Raw genomic sequence first — 27170 nt, 5'->3', positions numbered from 1 at the left:
GATGGGTTGGTGTGATGGGTTGGTGCGATGGGTTATATTGCGGTAGTGTGATGGGTTGGTGCGATGGGTTATATTGTGGTGGTGCGATGGGTTGGTGTGATGGATTGGTGCGATGGGTTGGTGTGATGGGTTGGTGCGATGGGTTATATTGCGGTAGTGTGATGGGTTGGTGCAATGGGTTATATTGCGGTAGTGTGATGGGTTGGTGCGATGGGTTGGTGCGTTGGGTTGGTGCGTTGGGTTGGTGCGTTGGGTTGGTGCGATGGGTTGGTGCGATGGGTTGGTGCGTTGGGTTATATTGCAGTAGTGTGATGGGTTGGTGCGATGGGTTGGTGCGATGGGTTGGTGCGTTGGGTTGGTGCGTTGGGTTGGTGCGATGGGTTGGTGTGATGGGTTGGTGCGATGGGTTGGTGCGATGGGTTGGTGCGTTGGGTTGGTGTGATGGGTTGGTGTGATGGGTTGGTGCGATGGGTTGGTGCGTTGGGTTGGTGCGATGGGTTGGTGCGATGGGTTGGTGTGATGGGTTGGTGTGATGGGTTGGTGCGATGGGTTGGTGCGATGGGTTGGTGCGATGGGTTGGTGCGTTGGGTTGGTGTGATGGGTTGGTGCGATGGGTTGGTGTGATGGGTTGGTGCGATGGGTTATATTGCGGTAGTGTGATGGGTTGGTGTGATGGGTTGGTGTGATGGGTTGGTGCGTTGGGTTGGTGTGATGGGTTGGTGCGATGGGTTGGTGTGATGGGTTGGTGCGTTGGGTTGGTGTGATGGGTTGGTGCGATGGGTTGGTGCGATGGGTTGGTGCGATGGGTTGGTGCGATGGGTTGGTGCGTTGGGTTGGTGCGATGGGTTATATTGCGGTGGGTTGGTGCGTTGGGTTGGTGCGATGGGTTATATTGCGGTGGTGCGATGGGTTGGTGCGATGGGTTATATTGCGGTGGTGCGATGGGTTGGTGCGATGGGTTGGTGCGATGGGTTGGTGCGTTGGGTTGGTGCGATGGGTTATATTGCGGTAGTGTGATGGGTTGGTGTGATGGGTTGGTGTGATGAGTTATATTATAACGGGTGTCATGGATGAACATGATGGGTTACGTGTCTTGTGAACAGCAAAGTGAAGTTTGTGTCTTACCTGGCACAGTAGCATTAGGTCCTGTACAGATCACCTTTTTAATGGGGTCCCCAATAATCGAAAGCTCTTCCTGACACGTTCCATCTGGTAATGTTGGCTTCACATATACAAAAGGTTCTTGGTAAATACTGACAATCTTTGGGTAAAACACAAAAATCCAATCACGTTTCTGAATAAACTGTACAAATAAATCTTTTGTAACAGTGTGTACATATGAACAATTTACAGGAAGCTTACACAAGAAATAAGAAAAAAGTTCCAAAATATATTTAAAGTATTATTGTGCAGTAATTCAGAAGTGACATAATACAAGAGAATCTTAAAGTCAGGAGCCTCATGCTGAGGCCAGGTGAGTGATAGTTTGTGTAAGGTTAGGCTCTGAGTACTGAAATTAAACAACTCAGCATTTTAACAGCAGCAAAAAGCCTTTTAACATGAAATTTAAACTTCTTTTCTCACTTTTATTGAGGGTCTCAGTATTGTGCACTGATTTCCACAGTAGGTCTGAGGATTTAGGATAAACCATCCAGCAATGGTAGAAATCTATAGGATGCATTCTCCACATTTATTCCCAGGGTCTTGCATTGCACATATAAACATGCACTGACTGTTAGTTTTTGGGGAGTTTTATGCTCAATTATTTCCTTGTGTTCAGCCTCAATGACCACTCCTATAAGAACGAGACTCAGAGTAAAACAGGGAACTCTTGTCACTATACTCAATCTTACTTGAATATACCTTAAGGGGCTAGAAATTCCTGGCCTGGGGCCACTCCGTAGCACCAATAAATGGCGCTAAAATGCCGGCTGCCGCTCTTTCACCAGCTGCTGGTGGGTTGCTCGGCGGCCGTCATTTTGGCTCTTGCCGTTGCGCTGCCGGTAACGGGCAGCGTCATGCTGGACAAAATGGCGGCATTGTGACATCAATCAGCGTACAACACCGATTTAATGTCACAAACGTGAACTTCAACCCTAGCGCTGAATTCCTCTTAAAGGGACACACACATCTTTCAGATAAGTTTGTATTTAAGCTTTTGGACTGGGTTTTTATTTTATTTTATTGAAGTGGTGGCTTGCTGCAATAGATGTTAAAAGTTTTTAAGTGTGTTTAGGGAGTGCTGCTGGATGCTTGCAAGGGCTCGGATGGTAAATGAAGGCCTTTGAGAAGACAGAAATGCTACAAATACTCAAGGTTAGGCAAGATCCGTGGAGAGAAAAACAGAATTGACATCCCAGGTCGAGATGCTGCCTGAGCTGCTTGAGTATTTCCAGCATTTTCTGTTGGCATTTCAGATTTGCAACATCCACTTGCAGAGGGAAGAGGAAGACACAGAAGAGGAGGAAGCCGAAGAGGATGAAGCAGAAGAGGAGGAATCAGACAGAAGGATGCATCTCAGACAGCTCCTTTGTGGCCGGGATATCCTGGATGGAATCATCCGCCTGCGGTCCCAGTGACTACAATCCCAATTCCCCTTTCAACATTAGTCCCACACCTTATCCTCCCTCTGTTACTGACCTCTTGGCCACGATGCTGAAATAAAAGCCACCACAAAGCAAACTTTCCAATCCAACTATATACGTCTATCCATCCAATGTGATATCAAGAAATCAACTCACCACCCGTATGCATTCTCTTAGTGACTGTCTTGTGTGTGCCTGTGCCTATCCTACTGATGTCACACTGTGCCACCCCAGTGGCTGCAGCATGGCTGGTGGAAGGCTGCTGATTTTCAGTGGGGGACACTGCAAATGGCCTTGCTGGTTGACCTTGAGGAGCTGGTGTCTGGGAGTGTTAAATCAATCTTCTTCTTCGTCACTCTCCTCTCCCTCTTCTTGGTGAACTACTGGCTGGGCAGGCTGCATTTATTGGGTGTGTGAAATGAGGAATGCATAAGGGTAGAGTTGTGGTGACGGGAGGGCGGGAAAGCATGAGGTGCATGCCAGATGGAGGATAACGTATGAGGATATCAGCATCTTGTATCCTTTCAGCCCCGCCGCTGGCCAAGGGCTCAGCCATGCCCCTGTCAAGAACGGCCAGCACCGTCTCCTCCAAGGGGGTGATGTGAGGCTATGAATGGGAGATGTGCCTCGTGATTGGTGCAGATTGTTGGTAGGTGAGTAATTGGGGGTGGGGGTCGTGTATTGAACAGTGTGTGAGGCTAGTAGTGCAGTTGGTAGGAGACGGCCTTTGAAGATGCATTCACTGACCTTGACCAGTGGTCTGAGGTCATGAAACTTCTTTGGGCACTGGAGCCAGGCGGTGGGGGCGACACTGCTGGCAGTGATGGCCTGGTGATGTAGTCCCCATCCTTCTTTCTGGAGCGCCTCCTGGCCCCTGTGGGTAGAGGGCCAGTCTTGCAGTGCTGACCCCCTGCACAAAGCTGGAGTGCTGCGTGCGAGACCCTGGGTGCCCTTTCCCTGGCTTGCTGAGCCATCTGTGTTAGTGCTGAAGCACTTTTCCCATTTTTTAAGGTTAGGAAGGAAATTCAGCTTTAAGAGCTAAATATTCACTTTGGGATTTCTTTTTAATGTTAAATATTTTTTGAAAGGAAGGAAGGGCTGAAAACTGCATTGTTTCACTGGATTTTAATTTGTATTGCTTCAGTGTGCGTGGCCCCTTTAATTCTCAGACCTCTTCATTGCCCACAATTCCTTGCGAGCTCCACAGCCTCGCTCCCAGAGGCTGTGCGAAGCTCGAGCGCCGCACCTGGACAGGAGCTTCGGCTCGGATGCCTCCACTAACACCACCAGGACGGCGTTGTATGGAAGGTAAGCGCCACCTATCACCAGCCCCCAAGATGAATTTTGTCTCGTTAGCAATGCGATCATTTTCAGCGGCCGTTAACTCCATGTCACCAGCAACTTTCTTGGTGATCACGAATTTCTCCCTCCATGCGTTGGCAATAGGTGGATGAATATATGCTCTACCAGCCTGCAGCTTAGGTTATAACCTACTGGACTAATTTATTGAAAATTAAACGGGTAACTGAACAATAGTCAGTGCAAACAGTATATTGTAGGAATTCACCAATGTCGGAGGTCACCGATGTAGGAATTCGGGGTCACCAATGTAGGTATTGATGTATTCCTAACTAATAACTGAGGTCGACTCAGGAGAAGAATCAAATAGGTCTTTAATGTAAGATTCGACGAATTGCTGAGAACAACAGAGATCGATGCAGGAGAGCCGTGGAGCAGGTCTTTACCGAACGGGGATGTCACGAGGACTGACTTGGGGCAGCCCCGTGGATTGCGACGCGACGTCATCACGTGATGTGACATCATCACGTTTGCCCGCGTTTTCCCGCACTTGGGTGGTCACGTGATTTGCGACGTGATGTCATCGCATTTGCCCGCGCTTGGGTGGTCACGTGATGTGCGACGTGACGTCATTGCGTTTGCCTGTGTTTGGGTGGTCACGTGATGTGCGACATGACATCATCGCGTTTGCCTGCGTTTGGGTGGTCACGTGATGTGCGACGTGACGTCATCGCGTTTGCCCGCGTTCTGGGTGGTCACGTGATGTGCGACGTGACGTCATTGCGTTTGCCTGCGTTTGGGTGGTCATGTGATGTGCGACGTGACGTCATCGCGTTTGCCCGCGTTCTGGGTGGTCACGTGATGTGCGACGTAACGTCATCGCGTTTACTCGCGTTTGCCCGCGCTCTTAAAGGGGCAACGCCCTGTACATGCAAACTCTATACAAACAACGTTAAAGAGAATTATGTACAGTAAGTAAGGGACATTCGGTGGTACCACTACAATATTACAGTATACCTTTAATGCTTTTATTAAGCTGAAAATTCAAAAGGAACAAAGCCTCTTTTCCTGCACTAACCCTCAACATTAAAGTTGAAATCCTGTTCCTTTACTACATATGTGGCGATCCACTACCGCAGAGTCACTAGCCCTTCCCTTGTCCACATGCTGCGGGCCTGGTCATTTGTCCCCTTCCTCCTTCAATGACATTGACAGGAGACACTAAACAATGAACTTCCATGGTTGACACACTTACTGCATGAACAGCTAACAGGGTGTGTTTCTGCCTTGTGAAACTGAGCTCAGGGTGTCATGAATTGCGCTAGTTGCTCGTCGAAGAACTCAGCCGTTGAAGGTGACTGATTTTGGACATCGCTTGTGACTGAGCTCAGGATCCCTGTGGGGAATCCAGTGTTTTTGCTTCACAGCTGCTGGATTGTGCTCTGCTAATAGAATAATTTCGCCCATGTTTGTACCTTCAGTCTCGTTGACATCTGAAACCCTTTGGGTGTGTTTAATTCTCCGCCTGGCCAGATTATTTTCTTGTCATTCAGCAGAACCTGTGGAATTGATCAAATACAGAATCAGAAAAGCATTACTGACATGGAACGCAAGAACATATGAAGCCAGGGAAAGCCATTAAGCACTCATCTTCCAACAAAGTACCATCTGCTCTGTTCCGGACTCGACGAGATTTATTTACATTGACAAAGAATGAACAACTAACAGGGAAAAGTGGCGAAAATACAGAACTGCAGCATTTCTGTAAATCCCCAAATTATAATCTGGGATTTCAGTCTAACATCACAGTTGACAACATTCAACATGGCTGGTTAGGTTTCAAATGGTGTTTCTATGACTTCAATAGCCATAGGGTTCTGATCATCAATATCTATATGTGTCTGGCTAACCTTCAATCCTATTCTTAATTGAACATTCACATGGCTCCTTCCCTAAAGAAGTTTATCAACACGGCATCAATTGCTTCTGATGGAAGTATGTTCTACAGATCTACTGCCCTGGCTTCTAATCTCTGTCTATATCTAGGGTAATATAATGTAATTGAGTGAATTTTTTTTGTCAGTATTGGGATTGAACAAAATTATAAAGCGTGTGTCACAGTACCTCCCACTCTCTGATATATGCACTACTTTTAGTAAGTATTATGCAATTCATTATTATTGGCAAGATACAGAAACTCGGAGAAGCAATCTCTTGCTCGTCAAAACTGCCAACATTGACCTCTAACTTGTACTTGGTACAAGAAATAACTCTGTAGATAACCACCACATAATGCTCTGAAAATCACATTTCCAATTGCTTTATTTACTTATTTGCTTTGTGGCATTTTACAGTCTCCGGGTCTGAGGTGAGGATGTCGAGTGGTTAACATATGACATGCTCCATTTAAGCTCTATGATTTGGCAAATGCCAAAATACTTGACTTTCCTGTTGTTAAAAGAAGTGCACATGAAACCGTGCCAGAATAACTGTGTCACACGGGGACAAATAAACTCGCAACACATGGGACTAAATACCCTGGTATCACACAAACAACCCATGTTCCATAGGTACAGAAAACTTCACATCACTCTGGGGCAAATAGACTCGCATTCAAAGGTGGGTGAGCTTTCAAGGACTGAGCTTTTTTATGGTCTTATCACACATCCGAAAGACGGCATCCCCTTAGTACTGCACTGAAGTGTTGGCCTAGATTTTGTTATTAATCTCTGGAGTGCGTCTTGAATCCACGACCTTCTGACTTGGAGGTGAGAGGGCTACCAAAATCACAGAAACCCCACAGTGCAGATAGAGGCCATTTCGGCCCATCGAGCCTGCACCGACACATATCCCACCCGATCCCCGCAACCCCCATATATCCCACCCTATCCCTGTAACCCCACGTATTTAATCCCCCTAACACTAAGGGTCAATTTTATCATAGCCAATCAACCTAACCCGCACATCTTTGGACTGTGGGATGAAACCAGAGCACCCGGAGGAAACCCACGCAAACACGGGGAGAATGTGCAAACTCCACACAGACAGTCGCCCGAGGCCGGATTCGAACCCGGGTCCCTGGCGCTGTGAGGCAACAGTGCTAACCACTATGCCACCGTGCTGCATGTGTGGTAGGGGAGAGCCGGCTAATGTCATCTATGCCACTGGGAGCCAGTGAAGTAGGCTGGACAGCCACTACTTCGCCGTGGAAATATAGAGAGATAAATTGTTTGAAATAATTAAAATGTGACTTAAGCACTTTACTACAATACAACAGAAACAACAAGTTGCATTTATACAGCGTAGTAAAATGTACCAAGGTGCTTCACAGGAGTGTTAATAAACAAAATTTGACACCGAACCACATAAGGAGGTATTAGGACAGGTGACTAAAAGCTTGGTGAAAGAGGTAGGTTTTAAGGAGCGTCTTGAAGGAGTATGGAGGGGTAGAGAGGTGGAGAGGTTTAGGGAGGGAATTCCAAAGTTTAGCGCCTAGGCACCAGAAGGCATAGCCGCCAGTGATGGAGCGATGAAAATCAGGGATGCGCAAGAGGCCAAAATTGGAGGAGCGCTGATATCTCAGAGGGTTGTAGGGCTGGAGGAGGCTACAGAGATAGGGAGGGGCAAGGTCATGGAGGGATTTGAAAACAAGGATGAGAATTTTAAAATTGAGGTGTTGGCGGACTGGGAGCCAATGTAGGTCAGCGAGCACAGGGGTGATGGGTGAATGGGATTTGGTGTGAATTAAGACATGGGGAGCATAGTTTTGGATGAGCTCATGTTGATGGATGGTGGAAGATGGGTGGCTGGCCAGGAGTGCCTTGGAATAGTCGAGTCTAGAGGTAACTGTAGTGTATGTACCTTTAAGGGGAGAACTACTTTTTACAGCTCCTGTATACTGTAGTACCGGCAGTGACCACACCTGTATATAAACCGTGAGTAGGGATCTGTACTGTAGTTTTAGAGTAACCCTCATCCAGTAAACACCTCTTGATTGTTCCTCTGCAGTCTCTGTCTATTTCTTGAAGGACACCATACATCAAGATTCACGGATTTAACATTGGCGACGAGGCGATTCGAACCTACCTGCAACTCTGCAGAGGAAGGCCGATTCCAGAGACATGGGCGTCGACCATCTGGCGGAGACTCCAGCGAGGCGGGCTGGCAACAGGTACGGTGCAGACCCTTCCCGCACAGCGGCGGCTAGAGCCGACCGACGGCACAGGAAAAGGCCGAGCAGCATCGACTGGAGCAGAGAGAGATGGTAAAGCGCACAGGGCACAGCCGGGGTTCAGGACCGAGCGGCGTCAACGAGAGAGGCGTGCAGGAAAACGCGCAGAGCGCGGCCGGTGTTGAAGGGCTGAGCAGCGTCCGCGGGGGAAGAAAGGAAAGCGCAGGAGACGCCATTTGAGCCGCAGCGGAGAAGAAGGGAGAGCGCGGGAGACGCCATTTTTGAGCCGCAGCGGAGAAGAAGGGAGAGCGCGGGAGACGCCATTTTGAGCCACAGCGGAGAAGAAGGGAGAGCGCGGGAGACGCCATTTTTAGCCAGTCTAACCACACCCAGGGATGCCGAAGAGTGGCAGTGTCACAGCGTTCGACAATGAAGTCGAAGATTGGGCGACATATGTAGAACGCATAGAAGTGTACTGCAAGGCGAATGAAGTGCCAGATGCCAGGAAAGCACTGGTATTGTTGAATTCCATGGGTGCAAAAATGTATGGCTTACTGCGAAACCTAGTAACCCCAGAGAAGCCAGTGGAAAAGGATTTTGAAAGCATAGTGGCAATCCTACAGGACCATTTAAACCCCACACCACTGCTGATAGCAGAAAGATTTAAGTTTCACAAAAAGAACCAGCATAAAGACGAAAGTAATGCTGAGTATTTAACGGAACTGCGCAAGCTATCGAAACACTGCCAGTTTGGAATGGGACTAGCAGATACTTTAAGGGACAAGTTTGTGTGTGGGCTTCAAAGTGAAGGAACCCAGAAACGGCTTCTATCAGAAAAGGATCTTACGCTGGACAAGGCTTTCAGCATGGCAGTATCACACGAAGCAGCCGCACGGGGCGCTGGAGAGATACAACGGAGACCGCAAGAATATGGCACAAATGAAATGTCATATGGAGCAGTGAAGTGTTATTGCTGTGGCAGAACAACACACGACCATAAGGATTGTTGGTTCAAGGACCAAGTGTGCAGACAGTGTGGAAAAGTAGGACACATAGCAAGAGTCTGCAGGTCGGGAAAGGAAACCAGCAGCAAGAAATCTCCACAGGAGAAGTACAAAAAGGTACATAAGGTGACGGAGAGTAGTTCAGATGAACAGAAAAGTGATACAGACTCCGGAAGCAAGGAGCTGGGTTATCTGAAACTACATAATGTAATCAAAATGGAGGATCACCAAACTATCTGGATCACGCTCAAGATAGACGGAGTCCAAGTGAAAATGGAATTGGACACAGGATCAGCCCTAACAGTCATAAACCGAAGTGACTATTCTCACATATACCCTTGAGAGATACAGAGATTGTCTTGAAGACGTACACAGGGCAAAAAGTCTACCCCAAAGGAAAAATAAGGGTGAACGTTATATATAACAGCAAGGAAACACCAAAAATGGACCTATATGTATTGCCAGATGGAGGACCACCACTACTAGGACGTAAATGGATCCGGAAGATACAGCTAGATTGGCATTCCATACAAGCACTGACTGTAGATGCCAAAAAGGATGACGACGTCACACCTGGGCGACTGTCAAAAATGCTAACTGACGCACAAGAAGTGTTCCAGGAGGGACTCGGAACACTAAAAGGCATAACAGCAACGATCAAAATAGAGGAAAATGCAAGCCCAAAGTTTTTTAAGGCCAGACCGGTGCCTTGTGCGACCCGTCCAGCCGTCGAAGCAGAGCTGGAAGGTTTGGAACGTTCTGGAGTACTGTCCAAAGTGGACTGGAGCGAGTGGGCTACACCCATCGTTCCTGTAATGAAGAGGTCATTGAGTAATACGCCTGGGGAACCAAAGAAGGTTTGCATCTGTGGGGACTTTAAGGTGACAGTGAACCCAGTCCTTCACACGGTACAATATCCGCTTCCGCGGATTGAAGATATTTTCGCCTCGCTATCTGGAGGAAAACGCTTCACTAAGATTGATCTGGCCCAGGCGTACCTGCAAATGGAGGTAGAAGAAGCCTCGAAACAGTACCTCACGATCAACACTCATAAAGGTCTCTACCAATACAACCGGCTGGTGTTCGGGGTACCATCAGCTCCGGCTATTTGGCAAAGGGCAATGGATCAAGTCCTGCAAGGGATTCCAGGGACCCAGTGTTATTTGGACGACATCCTGGTCACGGGCGAAAATGACAGTGATCACTTCGCCAACCTGGAGCAGGTGCTCACTAGATTGAAGGAATATGGGCTCCGAGCTAATCACCACAAATGCGAGTTTTTCCAGAAGCAGATCTCGTATTGTGGCCACGTTATTGATGAAGAGGGGTTACATAAGTCCCCTGAAAAGATTGAGGCAGTAGTCAAGGCTCCAGTACCGGAAAATGTGTCACAACTGAGGTCGTTCCTCGGGCTGGTGAACTACTACCATAAGTTCTTGCCGAATTTGTCTACAATACTACACCCACTGAACACCCTACTGCAAACAGGGGTACCATGGAAGTGGAATGACGAATGTAAACGAGCTTTCCAGAAGTGCAAAGAATTGATCACATCAAAAGAGGTGTTGGCTCATTTCAACCCAGCACTACCAATTCGGTTGGCGAGTGATGCATCACCCTGTGGTATTGGAGCGGTGCTGTCGCACAAATTCCCAGACGGCTCGGAGAGGCCAGTAGCCTTTGCGTCTCGGTCACTAACCTCAGCTGACCGTAACTACGCCCAGATTGACAGGGAGGCCCTCAGCCTAGTGTGGGGAGTGAAAAAGTTCAACCACTATCTGCATGGGCAGAAGTTCACCTTGCTGACTGACCACCAACCACTTGTCTCCATCTTTAATCCAAAGAAGGGCGTTCTGGTGATGACTGTGCAACGGCTACAAAGATGGTCCCTTTTTCTAGGGGCGAACCAATATGAAATAGAGTATAAGGGCACGAAACAGCATGGAAACGCTGATGGGCTATCACGCCTGCCACTGCCTACGGCGGAGGAAGCACCAGCAGTGGACCCTGTCGAAATATTTTATTCGACTATAATTGAACGCTTGCCAGTAACTAACGCGGATATAGAGAAGGAGACCCGAAATGACCCGACACTGTCTTGGGTATATGACTTGACAGTGAAGGGATGGCCAACACATGGCGACTCACTGTTGCCAGCATTCTCATCTGGAAGAGAACAGCTGTCAGTATGCCAGGGGACCTTGATGTGTGGATCCTGAGTGGTAATTCCACCCAAGTTAAGGGAGAGAGTGCTCAATGAGCTTCACGAAGGCCATCTGGGAGGGGTGAAAATGAAAAGCCTTGCTAGGGCTTATGTGTGGTGGCCGGGGATCGATGAGCAAATCGAGGACCTGACAAAGAGCTGCTCAGGATGCCAGAAGGTCCAAAATGCACCACCACATGCCCCTCTACACCCATGGGAGTGGCCCTCCTCTCCATGGCAACGGGTGGATATTGATTTTGCTGGTCCATTCATGGACTCAATGTTTTTAATAGCCGTGGATGCGCACTCGAAATGGCCTGAGGTGATCAAAATGTCCTCCACCACCACGGAGAAAACGATTGCAGTCTTACGGACCATATTTGCCAGGAACGGCTTGCCAGAGCAGATTTGCTCTGATAACGGACCACAGTTTGTGTCCGAAGAGTTTCGGAAATTTACGAAAAGGAATGGGGTAAGGCATTACACATCCGCCCCGTATCATCCAGCCACAAATGGATTGGCTGAGAGGTTCATACAAACCTTTAAAAAGGCAGTAAGGGCCATGTGCGATGACGACATTCCACTGCAGCATAAGGTGGACAATTTCCTGTTAGCCTACAGAAATGCGACACATGCAGTCACCAGCCAGACCCCAGCCATGATGTTCTTTAACCGAAGGTTGAGATCTCGTCTGGATTTGCTCAGACCAAATGTACGAAGAGATGTTGAGAAGAAGCAATTCCAGCACATCAATGAGAAGCCGACAAGGAGCTTCAATGTAGGGCAACCAGTCTTGGCCCGCGACTACTGAACAGAGAAATGGCAACCAGGAACGATATGCACACAGAAGGGGCCACTAATGTACACAGTGGATGTTGGGGAGAACATTGTGAGACGCCATGTCGACCAGATCCTAGAGTCACAGGAACGAGTCAACCCCATGTCTCGCGTACCTGGTGATGAACCCGATATACAGGTAGCATCTACCCCAGAAACAGTAGCATCGGAAGCTGATGAACCAACCGACGACAGGGGGCCAGAATCGCCTCCGCACCAAGAGCAAGACACTCAGGAAAGGCGCTATCCAGAAAGGATCAGGAAGCCGCCCCAAAGACTGAATTTATAAATGGACTATTTTCAGTTAATGTTGCATGTTAAAAGTGTTAATTGTTAAATGAATGTTATGGTACTGTTAATCTAAAAGGGGAGGAATTGTAGCGTATGTACCTTTAAGGGGAGAAATACTTTTTACAGCTCCTGTATACTGTAGTACCGGCAGTGACCACACCTGTATATAAACCCTGAGTAGGGATCTGTACTGTTAGTTTTGGAGTAACCCTCATCCAGTAAACACCTGTTGATTGTTCCTCTGCAGTCTCTGTCTATTTCTTGAAGGACACCATACATCAAGATTCACGGATTTAACAGTAACAAAGGCATGGATAAGGGTTTCAGCAGCAGATGAGCTGAGGTGGAGCAGAGATGGGCGATGTTACGGAGGTGGAAGTAGGCAGCCTTGGTGATTCATATTTATATAACAGCGTGCATTTATATACACCTCACGTCCCACACCACTTCACAGAGGCAAACTTTAACATCGTACTGGTCAGCATACTGTCTCCGCAAATATTACACTTTGGATTGCTTTATAGTAAACACCAGCGTCAGTATTGGGGTTGTGTCAGGGTCAAGGTTAAGGGTTAACCCTGGTTCATTGTTAAGGTTAGCCCTCTGCAAAGGCTCCCGAGTAGTTCTCATACGTACATTAGTCCCGTTGTAAATTCCAATTTGCACGAGCTTCCCTTTTTGCACGTTCACAATGCTGTAGTTCGAAAACTTTCGATCTCCTTCATCATTAAATTCCACTATTCCTGTGAACCCTTCGCGATATTTGGTAGACAGCAGAACCCTGCAGGTAATGGACACACGACACCTCAGCAACTGTACTGTGGAGATAGCTGGGATTAATGAGGCCACGCAGTTCCTGACCTCCAGAAAATGAGACAGGCTAAATGTTAGACCGTGGGTGCCGACCTTTGGGATGGTTGTTGCAACTGAAGCCTATCCTAAACTGCATGACTGTACCTGCTCCTGATCTCAGCTGGGGCTGTGGTTGGAGTGCTGCAATCACTCTTGGCATCTCTGGCTAGGGAGAGGACAACATAAGCTAAGGTCCTGATCATCATCCCGTACCCCTGCTGGAAGGTGCACCTGCATGAATATTGGGTGAAGATACCACTGGGCTCAGCTATGATGACCTCCATATGAAAAATGGCCACTGAAAAATAAAAATGCATGTTCTAAGCTCACAGTACTTGTTCCAGGTGTAGGCATAATTGCCAGTGATTTCTGTAGAGGTTCTCCTGGTAGCTCATCGTAACTTTGGCGGAAGATTGGCAAAAACCACAGAGAAACAACCTAAGTGGTTGTTTACGCCATTTTTCCGGGGTTACGGTGGAAGATCGGGAGAACCTCTGTGGATATTCTACCCCAGTAAATACAATCTCGAACCAGCTTAGCAGAGAATGGCCCTCTACTATACCCCACACCCTCACTCCAAAGGATGTTAACAGGTAAGTCACTTGAGACAACTTGCAAGTCCTGCAGAATGACTGGATGCTGGGAGAAGTCTGTCCATCTGCACAATAATATACCCTTTCCATTAATTGCAGGAACACCAAAGTAACATGGTGTATTTATTTTGTCCACTAAACTAGGTGTTACAGGATCATTTATGATCTATCACTGGATTTAAATGAAAGATACAAAAAGACAATATTATTCGGCCCAGAAATTCAGGTCTCCACGGGTGAGTACGCACAGGGTACTCACCCGTAGGCCCAATGGAAGTGCCGGTTTCCTGCATGCACTGCGCATGCGCGGGAAACCGGCACGTCCGTTCCCCTGAAAGAAGGGGTTCAGAGTTCGAATGCGTGCGCAGGAGAGGCTGCGCGTGCGCATCGAACTTACGTTTTTTTTGCAGGTTTTCCCGGGACGGTAAGTCTCCAGAAGTTAGACATGTGCAAAGCAGTCGCAAGGCCTGCTTTTTACAAGGTAAGTGGTGAATTAATTAAAATTAAAACATTTTTTCCACAGGTTTATTATTTTTAAATACTTTGAAGAAAGGTAAGTTTATTTTTAGCCCCGTTAGAAAATGTAATTATTTTTTTCAAAAATTTAAAGTATTGTTTAAAATAGTTATTTCATGTAATTTATAGTTTATTTAAAAAATGTGATTTAAAAAAAAAATTATTTGAAGATTTAGTGATGTTTTGGGGCTTATAGTATTTATAGGTTTGACAGCTCTTCCTGTCAAACTTATGAATGAAGCATTCCCTGCTACCATTGGCTCGCCATGGCCCACGTGATCCCAGGGGACGCATCAAACTAACTGCGCCCCTGGGATACGCAAGCACTGCGCGCCGGCAGTTGGAGCAGGCCCAGGATCGGAATCCCACGCGGGCCCACAGCTCAACGGCCGGCGCGCTGGGTAAGTGCAGGTCGGAGGCTTGCACCTGCGGGAAGCCCCCGACCCGAATTTCTGGGCCAATAATGGTGTCAGATCGTGAACAATGGGAGTTTAAGGAGTGCCTAACTCCTAATAAGAGAGACATCATCGAAACAAAAGAGGTAAAAAGTAAACCTAAAATCTGAAATAAAACAGAAAACACGGTAGGTCCAACAGTACCTGAAAGAGAAGGTTAACTGTAGAAGAGAAATAAAGAAAATGAGAAAGAGAGAACAAATAAACTTGCATTTATCTGCACCTTATCACACCTTCAGGAAATTGTACAGCATAGAATCATAGAATAGAACAGCACAGAAGGAGGCTATTCGGCCCATCGGGTCTGTGCCAGCTCTTTCGAAGAGCAATCCAGTCAGTCCCACTCCCCCGCTCTTTCCCCATATCCCAGCACTTTTTCCTCCTTCAAGTATTTATCCAATTCCCTTTTGAAGGATACTATTGAATCTGTATCCACCAGCCTATCGGGCAGTGCATTCCAAATTCTAACCACTCATTGCGTAACATTTTTTCCCCTCATGTCACCTCTGGTTCTTTTGCCAATCAGCTTAAATCTGTGCCCTCTGGTTATCGACCCTTCAGCCATTGGAAATAGCTTCTCTTTATTTACTCTATCTAAGCCATTCATGTTTTTAAACAACTCTATCAAATCTGCTCTTAGCCTTCTCTGCTCCAAGGGGAACAACCCCAGCTTCTCCAGTCCATCCACATAACTGCAATTCCTCATCCCTGGAAGCATTCTAGTAAATCTCTTCTGTATCCTCTCCAAAGCCTTCATGTCCTTCCTAAAGTGTGGTGTCCAGAATTGGACACCCCTCTATCCACCCTCCGGCCTTCCGTACTCCCACCCCTCCGGCCCCCGATCACCCTCTGGCCTTCCGGCCTCCCCGCTCCGGCCCCCGATCACCCTCTGACCTCCCGGCCTCCCTGCTCTGGCCCCCGATCACCCTCTGGCCTTCCGGCCTCCCCGCTCTGGCCCCCGATCATCCTCTGACCTCCCGGTCTCCCCGCTCTGGCCCCCAATCACCCTCCGGCCTTCCGTACTCCCACCCCTCCGGCCCCCGATCACCCTCTGGCTTTCCGGCCTCCCCCCTCTGGCCCCCGATCACCCTCCGGCTTTCCGGCCTCCCCCCTCTGGCCCCTGATCACCCTCCGGCTTTCCGGCCTCCCCCCTCCGGCCCCTGATCACCCTCTGACCTCCAATTTCCCTCCCCTGATCCCTCCACCCTCTCTGTGGCCTGGTGCCACAGGCTTAACTGCCTGACAGCCAGCCAGCCTCTCCATCTGGCTGGCTGCAGGCGGGAAACAGTGATTTTAAATGCTAATCAGGCCCTGCCGTTAAGTTCGGCAGGACCTGTGGGAAACCAGTTCTCCCGGATTTCCCGACCGCATTGCAGCCCCCCACTCCCTCCTCGTCTCCAAATTATAATTCCGGCTCAAAGTCCATGTGATCTCCTGGGAGAAACGAAAAAAACAGATTAAAAACCCAGGCCAATTTGGGGAAAAAATTTGGGAAAATCCTCTCCGACCCCCTTAGGCAATGGAAACTAATCCGGGAGATCACTGTGGCCCTGGCTCCTCTCTGAACCTTCTCCAATTACCTTTGTCACTTTTCTCTGATCCCTCTCCAATACACCATTGGGGTTGCCCTTGTTTTAACTGATTGTTGCTCATTTTAAACTCACTAATAGACAAAAAATCACCTTTAAAGCAGTAGATATATAAAGGGGCAGAATTACCATTCTAGCCAGAGCCAGGAAGTGACTATCTTAAGATTAAGATGCACAGCATCATGAATGGAGTCACCTAAAAACCGGACTGTACTATTTACCTTTTAAAGAGAGGCCCAGTTTTCCAGATGTTGGTGTTTCCCACGCAGCCTTTGGGAGGGTCGGTGATGTTCTCCTTCTCAAACAGCTCATGGATGGATTGTGCAACAATACCCACAGCATCATTAATGTGAGCCGTTTCATTCTTACCATCGATGAGTTGTAAACCAATGACACCTGCACGGGAAACCAAACCACCAGACGTGAGATCAGAGGGTCACAGTGAGGGTGTGGGGTATATCAGAGAGTTACAGTGAGAGTGTGGGGTATATCAGAGAGTTACAGTGAGGAGTGTGGGGTATATCAGAGAGTGTTACAGTGAGGGTGTGGGGTATATCAGAGAGTGTTACAGTGAGGGTGTGGGATATATCAGAGAGTGTTACAGTGAGGGTGTGGGGTATATCAGAGTGTTACAGTGAGGGTGTGGGGTATATCAGAGAGTTACAGTGAGGGTGTGAGGTATATCAGAGAGTTACAGTGAGGAGTGTGGGGTATATCAGAGAGTGTTACAGTGAGGGTGTGGGGTATATCAGAGAGTGTTACAGTGAGGGTGTGGGATATATCAGAGAGTGTTACAGTGAGGGTGTGGGGTATATCAGAGTGTTACAGTGAGGGTGTGGGGTATATCAGAGAGTTACAGTGAGGAGTGTGGGGTATATCAGAGTGTTACAGTGAGGGTGTGGGGTATATCAGAGAGTTACAGTGAGGAGTGTGGGGTATATCAGAGAGTGTTACAGTGAGGGTGTGGGGTATATCAGAGAGTTACAGTGAGGAGTGTGGGGTATATCAGAGAGTTACAGTGGGGGTGTGGGGTATATCAGAGAGTTACAGTGAGGAGTGTGGGGTATATCAGAGGGTCACAGTGAGGGTGTGAGGTATATCAGAGAGTTACAGTGAGGAGTGTGGGGTATATCAGAGAGTGTTACAGTGAGGGTGTGGGGTATATCAGAGAGTGTTACAGTGAGGGTGTGGGGTATATCAGCAAGTTACAGTGAGGGTGTGGGGTATATCAGAGTGTGTTACAGTGAGGGTGTGGGATATATCAGAGAGTGTTACAGTGAGGGTGTGGGGTATATCAGAGTGTGTTACAGTGAGGGTGTGGGATATATCAGAGAGTGTTACAGTGAGGGTGTGGGGTATATCAGAGAGTTACAGTGAGGGTGTGGGGTATATCAGAGTGTGTTACAGTGAGGGTGTGGGATATATCAGAGAGTGTTACAGTGAGGGTGTGGGGTATATCAGAGTGTTACAGTGAGGGGCGTGGGATATATCAGAGTGTTACAGTGAGGGGTGTGGGGTATATCAGCGAGTGTTACAGTGAGGGGCGTGGGATATATCAGAGTGTTACAGTGAGGGGTGTGGGGTATATCAGCGAGTTACAGTGAGGGGTGTGGGGTATATCAGCGAGTGTTACAGTGAGGGTGTGGGGTATATCAGAGTGTGTTACAGTGAGGGGTGTGGGGTATATCAGAGAGTTACAGTGAGGGGTGTGGGGTATATCAGAGTGTGTTACAGTGAGGTTGTGGGGTATATCAGAGAGTGTTACAGTGAGGGGTGTGGGATATATCAGAGAGTGTTACAGTGAGGAGTGTGGGGTATATCAGAGAGTTACAGTGAGGGTGTGGGGTATATCAGAGAGTTACAGGGAGGGTGTGGGGTATATCAGTGTGTTACAGTGAGGGTGTGGGGTATATCAGAGTGTTACAGTGAGGAGTGTGGGGTATATCAGAGAGTGTTACAGTGAGGGGTGTGGGGTATATCAGAGAGTTACAGTGAGGGTGTGGGGTATATCAGAGTGTTACAGTGAGGGGTGTGGTATATATCAGAGAGTGTTACAGTGAGGGGTTTGGGATATATCAGAGTGTACCAGTGAGGGTGTGAGGTATATCAGAGTGTTACAGTGAGGGGTGTGGGGTATATCAGCGAGTTACAGTGAGGGGTGCGGGGTATATCAGCGAGTGTTACAGTGAGGGTGTGGGGTATATCAGAGATTTACAGTGAGGGGTGTGGGGTATATCAGAGTGTTACAGTGAGGGTGTAGGGTATATCAGAGAGTTACAGTGAGGGGTGTGGGGTATATCAGAGTGTGTTACAGTGAGTGTGTGGGGTATATCAGTGTGTTACAGTGAGAGTTTGGGGTGTATCATAGTGTGTTACAGTGAGGGGTGTGGGGTATATCAGAGTGTTACAGTGAGGGTGTGGGGTATATCAGAGTGTTACAGTGAGGGTGTAGCGTGTATCAGAGTGTGTTACAGTGAGGGGTGTGGGGTATATCAGAGTGTGTTACAGTGAGGGTGTGGGGTATATCAGAGAGTGTTACAGTGAGAGGTGTGGGGTATATCAGAGAGTGTTACAGTGAGAATGTGGGGTATATCAGAGGCTGTTACAGTGAGGGTGTGGGGTATATCAGCGTGTGTTACAGTGAGGGTGTGGGGTATATCAGAGAGTGTTACAGTGAGAGTGTGGGCTATATCAGAGGCTGTTACAGTGAGGGTGTGGGGTATATCAGAGAGTGTTACAGTGAGAATGTGGGGTATATCAGAGAGTGTTACAGTGAGAGTGTGAGGTATATCAGAGAGTGTTACAGTGAGGGGTGTGGGGTATATCAGAGAGTGTTACAGTGAGGGTGTGGGATGTATCAGAGTGTTACAGTGAGAGTGCGGGGTGTATCAGAGAGTGCTACAGTGAGGGTGCGAGGTATATCAGAGAGTGTTACAGTGAGTGTGTGGGGTATATCAGAGAGTGTTACAGTGAGGGGTGTGGGGTATATCAGAGAGTTACAGTGAGGGGTGTGGGGTATATCAGAGAGTTACAGTGAGGGGTGTGGGGTATATCAGAGAGTTACAGTGAGGGGTGTGGGGTATATCAGAGTGTTACAGTGAGGGGTGTGGGGTATATCAGAGAGTGTTACAGTGAGAGGTGTGGGGTATATCAGAGAGTGTTACAGTGAGAGGTCTGGGGTATATCAGAGAGTGTTACAGTGAGGGTGTGGGGTATATCAGAGAGTGTTACAGTGAGAGTGTGGGGTATGTCAGAGAGTGTTACAGTGAGGGGTGTGGGGTATATCAGAGTGTTACAGTGAGAGTGTGGGGTGTATCAGAGAGTGCTACAGTGAGGGTGCGAGGTATATCAGAGAGTGTTACAGTGGGGGTGTGGGGTATATCAGAGAGTGTTACAGTGACGGTGTGGGGTATATCAGAGAGTGTTACAGTGAGTGTGTGGGGTATATCAGAGAGTGTTACAGTGAGGGGTGTGGGGTATATCAGAGAGTTACAGTGAGGGGTGTGGGGTATATCAGAGAGTTACAGTGAGGGGTGTGGGGTATATCAGAGAGTGTTACAGTGAGAGGTGTGGGGTATATCAGAGAGTGTTACAGTGAGAGGTGTGGGGTATATCAGAGAGTGTTACAGTGAGGGTGTGGGGTATATCAGAGAGTGTTACAGTGAGGGTGTGGGGTATATCAGAGAGTGTTACAGTGAGGGTGTGGGGTATATCAGAGAGTGTTACAGTGAGGGTGTGAAGCATATCAGAGAGTCTTATAGTGAGAGGTGTGGGGTATATCAGAGTGTTACAGTGAGAGGTGTGGGGTATATCAGAGAGTGTTACAGTGAGGGTGTGGGGTATATCAGAGTGTTACAGTGAGAGGTGTGGGGTATATCAGAGAGTGTTACAGTGAGGGTGTGCGGTATATCAGAGAGTGTTATAGTGAGAGGTGTGGGGTATATCAGAGTGTTACAGTGAGAGGTGTGGGGTATATCAGAGAGTGTTACAGTGAGGGTGTGGGGTATATCAGAGAGTGTTATAGTGAGAGGTGTGGGGTATATCAGAGAGTGTTATAGTGAGAGGTGTGGGATATATCAGAGTGTTACAGTGAGAGTGTGGGGTGTATCAGAGAGTGTTACAGTGAGGGTGTGGGGTATATCAGAGAGTGTTACAGTGAGAGGTGTGGGGTATATCAGAGTGTGTTACAGTGAGAGGTGTGGGGTATATCAGAGAGTGTTACAGTGAGGGTGTGGGGTATATCAGAGTGTTACAGTGGGGGTGTCCGGTATATCAGAGAGTGTTACAGTGAGGGGTGTGGGGTATATCAGAGAGTGTTACAGTGAGAGTGTGGGGTATATCAGAGTGTGTTACAGTGGGGGTGTCCGGTATATCAGAGAGTGTTACAGTGAGGGGTGTGGGGTATATCAGAGAGTGTTACAGTGAGAGGTGTGGGGTATATCAGAGTGTTACAGTGAGGGTGTGGGGTATATCAGAGAGTGTTACAGTGAGAGTGTGGGGTATATCAGAGTGTGTTACAGTGAGAGGTGTGGGGTATATCAGAGTGTGTTACAGTGAGAGGTGTGGGGTATATCAGAGTGTGTTACAGTGAGAGGTGTGGGGTATATCAGAGAGTGTTACAGTGGGGGTGTGCGGTATATCAGAGAGTGTTAGAGTGAGTGTGTGGGGTATATCAGAGTGTGTTACAGTGAAGGGTGCGAGGTATATCAGAGAGTGTTACAGTGGGGGTGTGGGGTATATCAGAGTGTGTTACAGTGAGAGGTGTGGGGTATATCAGAGTGTGTTACAGTGAGAGGTGTGGGGTATATCAGAGAGTGTTACAGTGGGGGTGTGCGGTATATCAGAGTGTGTTACAGTGAAGGGTGCGAGGTATATCAGAGAGTTACAGTGAGGGTGTGGGGTATATCAGAGAGTGTTACAGTGAGGGTGTGGGGTATATCAGCGTGTGTTACAGTGAGGGTGTGGGGTATATCAGAGAGTGTTACAGTGAGAGTGTGGGCTATATCAGAGGCTGTTACAGTGAGGGTGTGGGGTATATCAGAGAGTGTTACAGTGAGAATGTGGGGTATATCAGAGAGTGTTACAGTGAGAGTGTGAGGTATATCAGAGAGTGTTACAGTGAGGGGTGTGGGGTATATCAGAGAGTGTTACAGTGAGGGTGTGGGATGTATCAGAGTGTTACAGTGAGAGTGCGGGGTGTATCAGAGAGTGCTACAGTGAGGGTGCGAGGTATATCAGAGAGTGTTACAGTGAGTGTGTGGGGTATATCAGAGAGTGTTACAGTGAGGGGTGTGGGGTATATCAGAGAGTTACAGTGAGGGGTGTGGGGTATATCAGAGAGTTACAGTGAGGGGTGTGGGGTATATCAGAGAGTTACAGTGAGGGGTGTGGGGTATATCAGAGTGTTACAGTGAGGGGTGTGGGGTATATCAGAGAGTGTTACAGTGAGAGGTGTGGGGTATATCAGAGAGTGTTACAGTGAGAGGTCTGGGGTATATCAGAGAGTGTTACAGTGAGGGTGTGGGGTATATCAGAGAGTGTTACAGTGAGAGTGTGGGGTATGTCAGAGAGTGTTACAGTGAGGGTATGGGGTATATCAGAGAGTGTTACAGTGAGAATGTGGGGTATATCAGAGAGTGTTACAGTGAGAGTGTGAGGTATATCAGAGAGTGTTACAGTGAGGGGTGTGGGGTATATCAGAGTGTTACAGTGAGAGTGTGGGGTGTATCAGAGAGTGCTACAGTGAGGGTGCGAGGTATATCAGAGAGTGTTACAGTGGGGGTGTGGGGTATATCAGAGAGTGTTACAGTGACGGTGTGGGGTATATCAGAGAGTGTTACAGTGAGTGTGTGGGGTATATCAGAGAGTGTTACAGTGAGGGGTGTGGGGTATATCAGAGAGTTACAGTGAGGGGTGTGGGGTATATCAGAGAGTTACAGTGAGGGGTGTGGGGTATATCAGAGAGTGTTACAGTGAGAGGTGTGGGGTATATCAGAGAGTGTTACAGTGAGAGGTGTGGGGTATATCAGAGAGTGTTACAGTGAGGGTGTGGGGTATATCAGAGAGTGTTACAGTGAGGGTGTGGGGTATATCAGAGAGTGTTACAGTGAGGGTGTGGGGTATATCAGAGAGTGTTACAGTGAGGGTGTGAAGCATATCAGAGAGTCTTATAGTGAGAGGTGTGGGGTATATCAGAGTGTTACAGTGAGAGGTGTGGGGTATATCAGAGAGTGTTACAGTGAGGGTGTGGGGTATATCAGAGTGTTACAGTGAGAGGTGTGGGGTATATCAGAGAGTGTTACAGTGAGGGTGTGCGGTATATCAGAGAGTGTTATAGTGAGAGGTGTGGGGTATATCAGAGTGTTACAGTGAGAGGTGTGGGGTATATCAGAGAGTGTTACAGTGAGGGTGTGGGGTATATCAGAGAGTGTTATAGTGAGAGGTGTGGGGTATATCAGAGAGTGTTATAGTGAGAGGTGTGGGATATATCAGAGTGTTACAGTGAGAGTGTGGGGTGTATCAGAGAGTGTTACAGTGAGGGTGTGGGGTATATCAGAGAGTGTTACAGTGAGAGGTGTGGGGTATATCAGAGTGTGTTACAGTGAGAGGTGTGGGGTATATCAGAGAGTGTTACAGTGAGGGTGTGGGGTATATCAGAGTGTTACAGTGGGGGTGTCCGGTATATCAGAGAGTGTTACAGTGAGGGGTGTGGGGTATATCAGAGAGTGTTACAGTGAGAGTGTGGGGTATATCAGAGTGTGTTACAGTGGGGGTGTCCGGTATATCAGAGAGTGTTACAGTGAGGGGTGTGGGGTATATCAGAGAGTGTTACAGTGAGAGGTGTGGGGTATATCAGAGTGTTACAGTGAGGGTGTGGGGTATATCAGAGTGTGTTACAGTGAGAGGTGTGGGGTATATCAGAGTGTGTTACAGTGAGAGGTGTGGGGTATATCAGAGTGTGTTACAGTGAGAGGTGTGGGGTATATCAGAGAGTGTTACAGTGGGGGTGTGCGGTATATCAGAGAGTGTTAGAGTGAGTGTGTGGGGTATATCAGAGTGTGTTACAGTGAAGGGTGCGAGGTATATCAGAGAGTGTTACAGTGGGGGTGTGGGGTATATCAGAGTGTGTTACAGTGAGAGGTGTGGGGTATATCAGAGTGTGTTACAGTGAGAGGTGTGGGGTATATCAGAGAGTGTTACAGTGGGGGTGTGCGGTATATCAGAGTGTGTTACAGTGAAGGGTGCGAGGTATATCAGAGAGTGTTACAGTGAGAGGTGTGGGGTATATCAGAGAGTGTTACAGTGGGGGTGTGGGGTATATCAGAGTGTGTTACAGTGAGAGGTGTGGGGTATATCAGAGTGTGTTACAGTGAGGGGTGTGGGGTATATCAGAGAGTGTTACAGTGAGTGTGTGGGGTATATCAGAGTGTGTTACAGTGAAGGGTGCGAGGTATATCAGAGAGTCACAGTGAGAGTGTGGGGTATATCAGAGAGTTACAGTGAGGGTGTGGGGTATATCAGAGAGTGTTACAGTGAGGGTGTGGGGTATATCAGAGTGTGTTACAGTGAGAGTGTGGGGTATATCAGAGTGTGTTACAGTGAGAGGTGTGGGGTATATCAGAGAGTGTTATAGTGGGGGTGTGCGGTATATCAGAGTGTGTTACAGTGAGGGTGTGGGGTATATCAGAGTGTGTTACAGTGAAGGGTGCGAGGTATATCAGAGAGTCACAGTGAAGTATGGGTGTGATGCTATTAATTGTTTTCTATATTCAATCGGAAGGGAGAGTGAGAATATTTTAAAGAGTATGGAGACCTGAACTGCCCTCCAACACAGTTTGAAAAGCTATTCAGGACTTTATTGCAGCCATACCTTCTGGGATGTGCTGCATGGCCCTCCCAGATATTTCTCTCTCTCCAACAAGCCAAACATAGCCAGGCCCAGTCATGTTCAGGAATGTCGCAGTCTTGTACATTGTTACAGCATCATCTTCACTGAGAAAGAAGAAGAAGAAGACATTAAGGTTTGATGAGGCAGTTATCAGCCTCCGACTGCACCTCCCCTGGGTGCCTGAGTGTTGATACGTACATCTGGTTTCTGCAATATCAAAACATGGCCGGAAATAAATTCTGCATCACTGCTCGGTTTGTAAATACTCTTAAAATGAGTGGTTACTCAGCCTTAGGCAGGACTCTGCGAGTTTAGATATCTATTCTATCAGGGAGATAGAGGCTGATACTTGAGACCGCCGATTGGAGCTGACAAATTCAACAAACAGAAGTTCACCGGGGACATTGCAGGTCATGTTCTAGTTCCAATTTTCTCTTCTTCTCTCCTGACTCACCTTAGAGTTCAGCTCCCTTCTGGTGTCTCATTGATCTTAATTTGTGAGCTGACAGAGTCGCTACTGCCTTGTTAGTGCCAAAACACTGGGCGGTCGGGACGAGACTTTCATGGGAAATGGAAACGCTGACTTATCAACAAACCCGGTTGTTGCGATTTTCGGCTGGGCCTCAGTTTAGGCGATCAGATATCTGGCCAGAAACAAGCGGGGGCCTAATGAATAAATGCAAATCACAACCCTTGACATCATTTTCATCTCTGCCCGAGTTGATACCACCAGTTCCTGATTTCTCCTACAAACCATGGACGGCACAAATCTGGAGGCGGCCAATTCCAGCGCTATTTAAAGGAATCATCAGCTGCTCCCAGATAAAGTTGTGGCAGATGTTTTGCTTGCACTACATTGTGGATTCTTGCTACGTAAACCATTGCAAGCTGCTTGTAGTGGCTGTGCAATGTCTGGAACTCATCAGGGGTTTCTGGCCATGCAGTTTTTTTTGCAAAGGGGGTTCTTCTTGTTGTGTCGGTACCTTTCTACCTAGACACAACTTAGGACTCAGAAGCCAGAGATTCAAACATGAAGTGCTTTATTCGAAGGGAAAAGGAAGTTCTGGAAAGTTCCGAACAAAGAGAGCTAAACTTAACCGAGAACACCCAACCATTTATCTGCTGTGACAGCGCCACCACAGGTGGGAGAAGAACACACAATACATAACATTTCCTCCCCTCTTAAATGGAAGGTCCACATTATTCCTCAACAGGTAAGTTACTTTCAATGCACTCAACGAACCTAGGGTAGAGGTAGACTGCCTCAACCCCTGACTTTACCCTGGGGTTTATTCTGCCCCAGTCTTGTGGGTAAGTCACTAAGCCTACAGATCCAAGCGTCTTGGAGGCCGCCGCTCTCTGACAGGATACCGGCGGTCATCACTGGCTTCCACAGCAGTAGGCATTGACACAGGCCTAGATGGAGAAGGTGCCTGTGTCAGTTGAAAGTCAGGAGTTTGCACAGGTGGAACAGTCTCTTTGACTTCCTGTGTTGGAGAAGAGCACTGTGGCAAAGGATGCTGGTTTGCGGTATCATCCGGAAACAGTTCAGGCCAACCAGCCGTTGGAGCCCCTGTGGCTGTCTCTGCTCCTAGCAACAGTTGATCTGTGTGTCTTCTCCAGACGACGTCCTTAGCAGTCTCAACCGTGTAAGACACAGGGCCCGTCTGCGTGATCACCATAGCAGGAACCCATTTCGGTCCAGTGTTGTCGTTTCGAGCTAGGACGTGCTCTCCCGGATGAAACCGTCTCTCCTTGGCTCTTTTCTCTCTCTTTTCAACTTGAGCTTGTTGTTGACGATGGACAACCTGCTCTGCCCTTGGAGGTTTGAGTAAGTCAAAACTTGTCCGCAACTGCCTCTTCATCATGAGCGAAGCAGGGGAAGTTTTGGTTGTGGCATGCAGCTCGTTCCTGTTTGGAGGGGAAGGGTGAACAGCCAGTTGTCGTGGTGCACATAGGCACCAACGATATAGGTAAAAAACGGGATGAGGTCCTAAACGCAGAATATAGGGAGTTAGGAGGTAAATTAAAAAATAGGACCTCAAAGGTAGTAATCTCAGGATTGCTACCAGTGCCACGTGCTAGTCAGAGTAGAAATAGGAGGATATTTCAAATGAATACGTAGCTAGAGGAATGGTGCAAGGAGGAGGGATTCAAATTCCTTGGACATTGGAACCGGTTCTGGGGGAGGTGGGACCAGTACAAATGGGACGGTTTGCACCTGGGCAGGGCCGGGATCGATGTCCTAGGGGGAGTGTTTGCTAGTGCTGTTCGGGGGGGGTTTAAACTAAAATGGCAGGGGGTTGGGAATCTGAGCAGGGAGACAGAGGAAAGGGAAACAGGGATAAAAGCAAAAGATAGGAAGGAGAAAAACAAAAGTGGCAGTCAGAGAAATCAACGGTTTAAATCAAACGTGGCCACAGTAAATAATAATTCTAATAGGTCTAAGAGCGTTAAAAAAACAAGCCTGAAGGCTTTGTGTCTTAATGCGAGGAGCATTTGTAATAAGGTGGATGAATTGGCTGCGCAAATAGAGGTAAACGGATATGATTTGGTTGGGATTACGGAAACGTGGCTCAAGGATGGCCAAGACTGGGAACTCAACATCCAGGGGTATTCAATATTCAGGAAAGATAGGCAAAAAGGAAAGGGAGGTGGGGTAGCATTACTGGTTAAAGAAGGGATTAATATAATTGTAATGAAGGATATTAGCTCTGATGACGTGGAATCTGTATGGGTAGAATTGAGAAATACTAAGGAGAAAAAAACATTAGTGGGAGTGGTATATAAACCGCCAAACAGTAAGGCGGAGGATGGGGATGGCATTAAAAGGGAAATTACAGAAGCGTGCAATAAGGGCACAGCAGTCAACATGGGTGACTTTAAT

The 27170-nt window shown here is 47.8% G+C and overlaps 1 protein-coding gene across 1 annotated transcript in view; it reads right to left on the bottom strand.

The window, feature by feature from the left end:
* Positions 1-26374, bottom strand: part of LOC147101901 (glutamate receptor ionotropic, NMDA 1) — a 130313-nt gene extending 103939 nt beyond the window's left edge. The window contains exons 1-5 of the mRNA XM_085965920.1: positions 24266-26374; positions 16617-16791; positions 13027-13171; positions 5360-5443; positions 1126-1261 (exon numbers count right to left, since the gene is read on the bottom strand). Coding sequence (XP_085822046.1) covers positions 1126-1261; positions 5360-5443; positions 13027-13171; positions 16617-16791; positions 24266-24368 — 643 coding nt within the window. The 5' untranslated portion in view covers positions 24369-26374. The remainder of the gene's footprint in view (positions 1-1125; positions 1262-5359; positions 5444-13026; positions 13172-16616; positions 16792-24265) is intronic.
* Positions 26375-27170: the final 796 nt, after the last annotated feature.

The sequence above is a fragment of the Somniosus microcephalus genome, chromosome 23 (genome assembly GCF_052327205.1).
Source record: "Somniosus microcephalus isolate GS21.2 chromosome 23, FLI_Smic_1.0, whole genome shotgun sequence".
In the NCBI taxonomy this organism is placed as follows: Eukaryota; Metazoa; Chordata; class Chondrichthyes; order Squaliformes; family Somniosidae; genus Somniosus; species Somniosus microcephalus.
The sequence above is the reverse complement of the archived record's forward strand: the minus strand, read 5'-3'. Positions and strand labels throughout refer to the sequence as shown.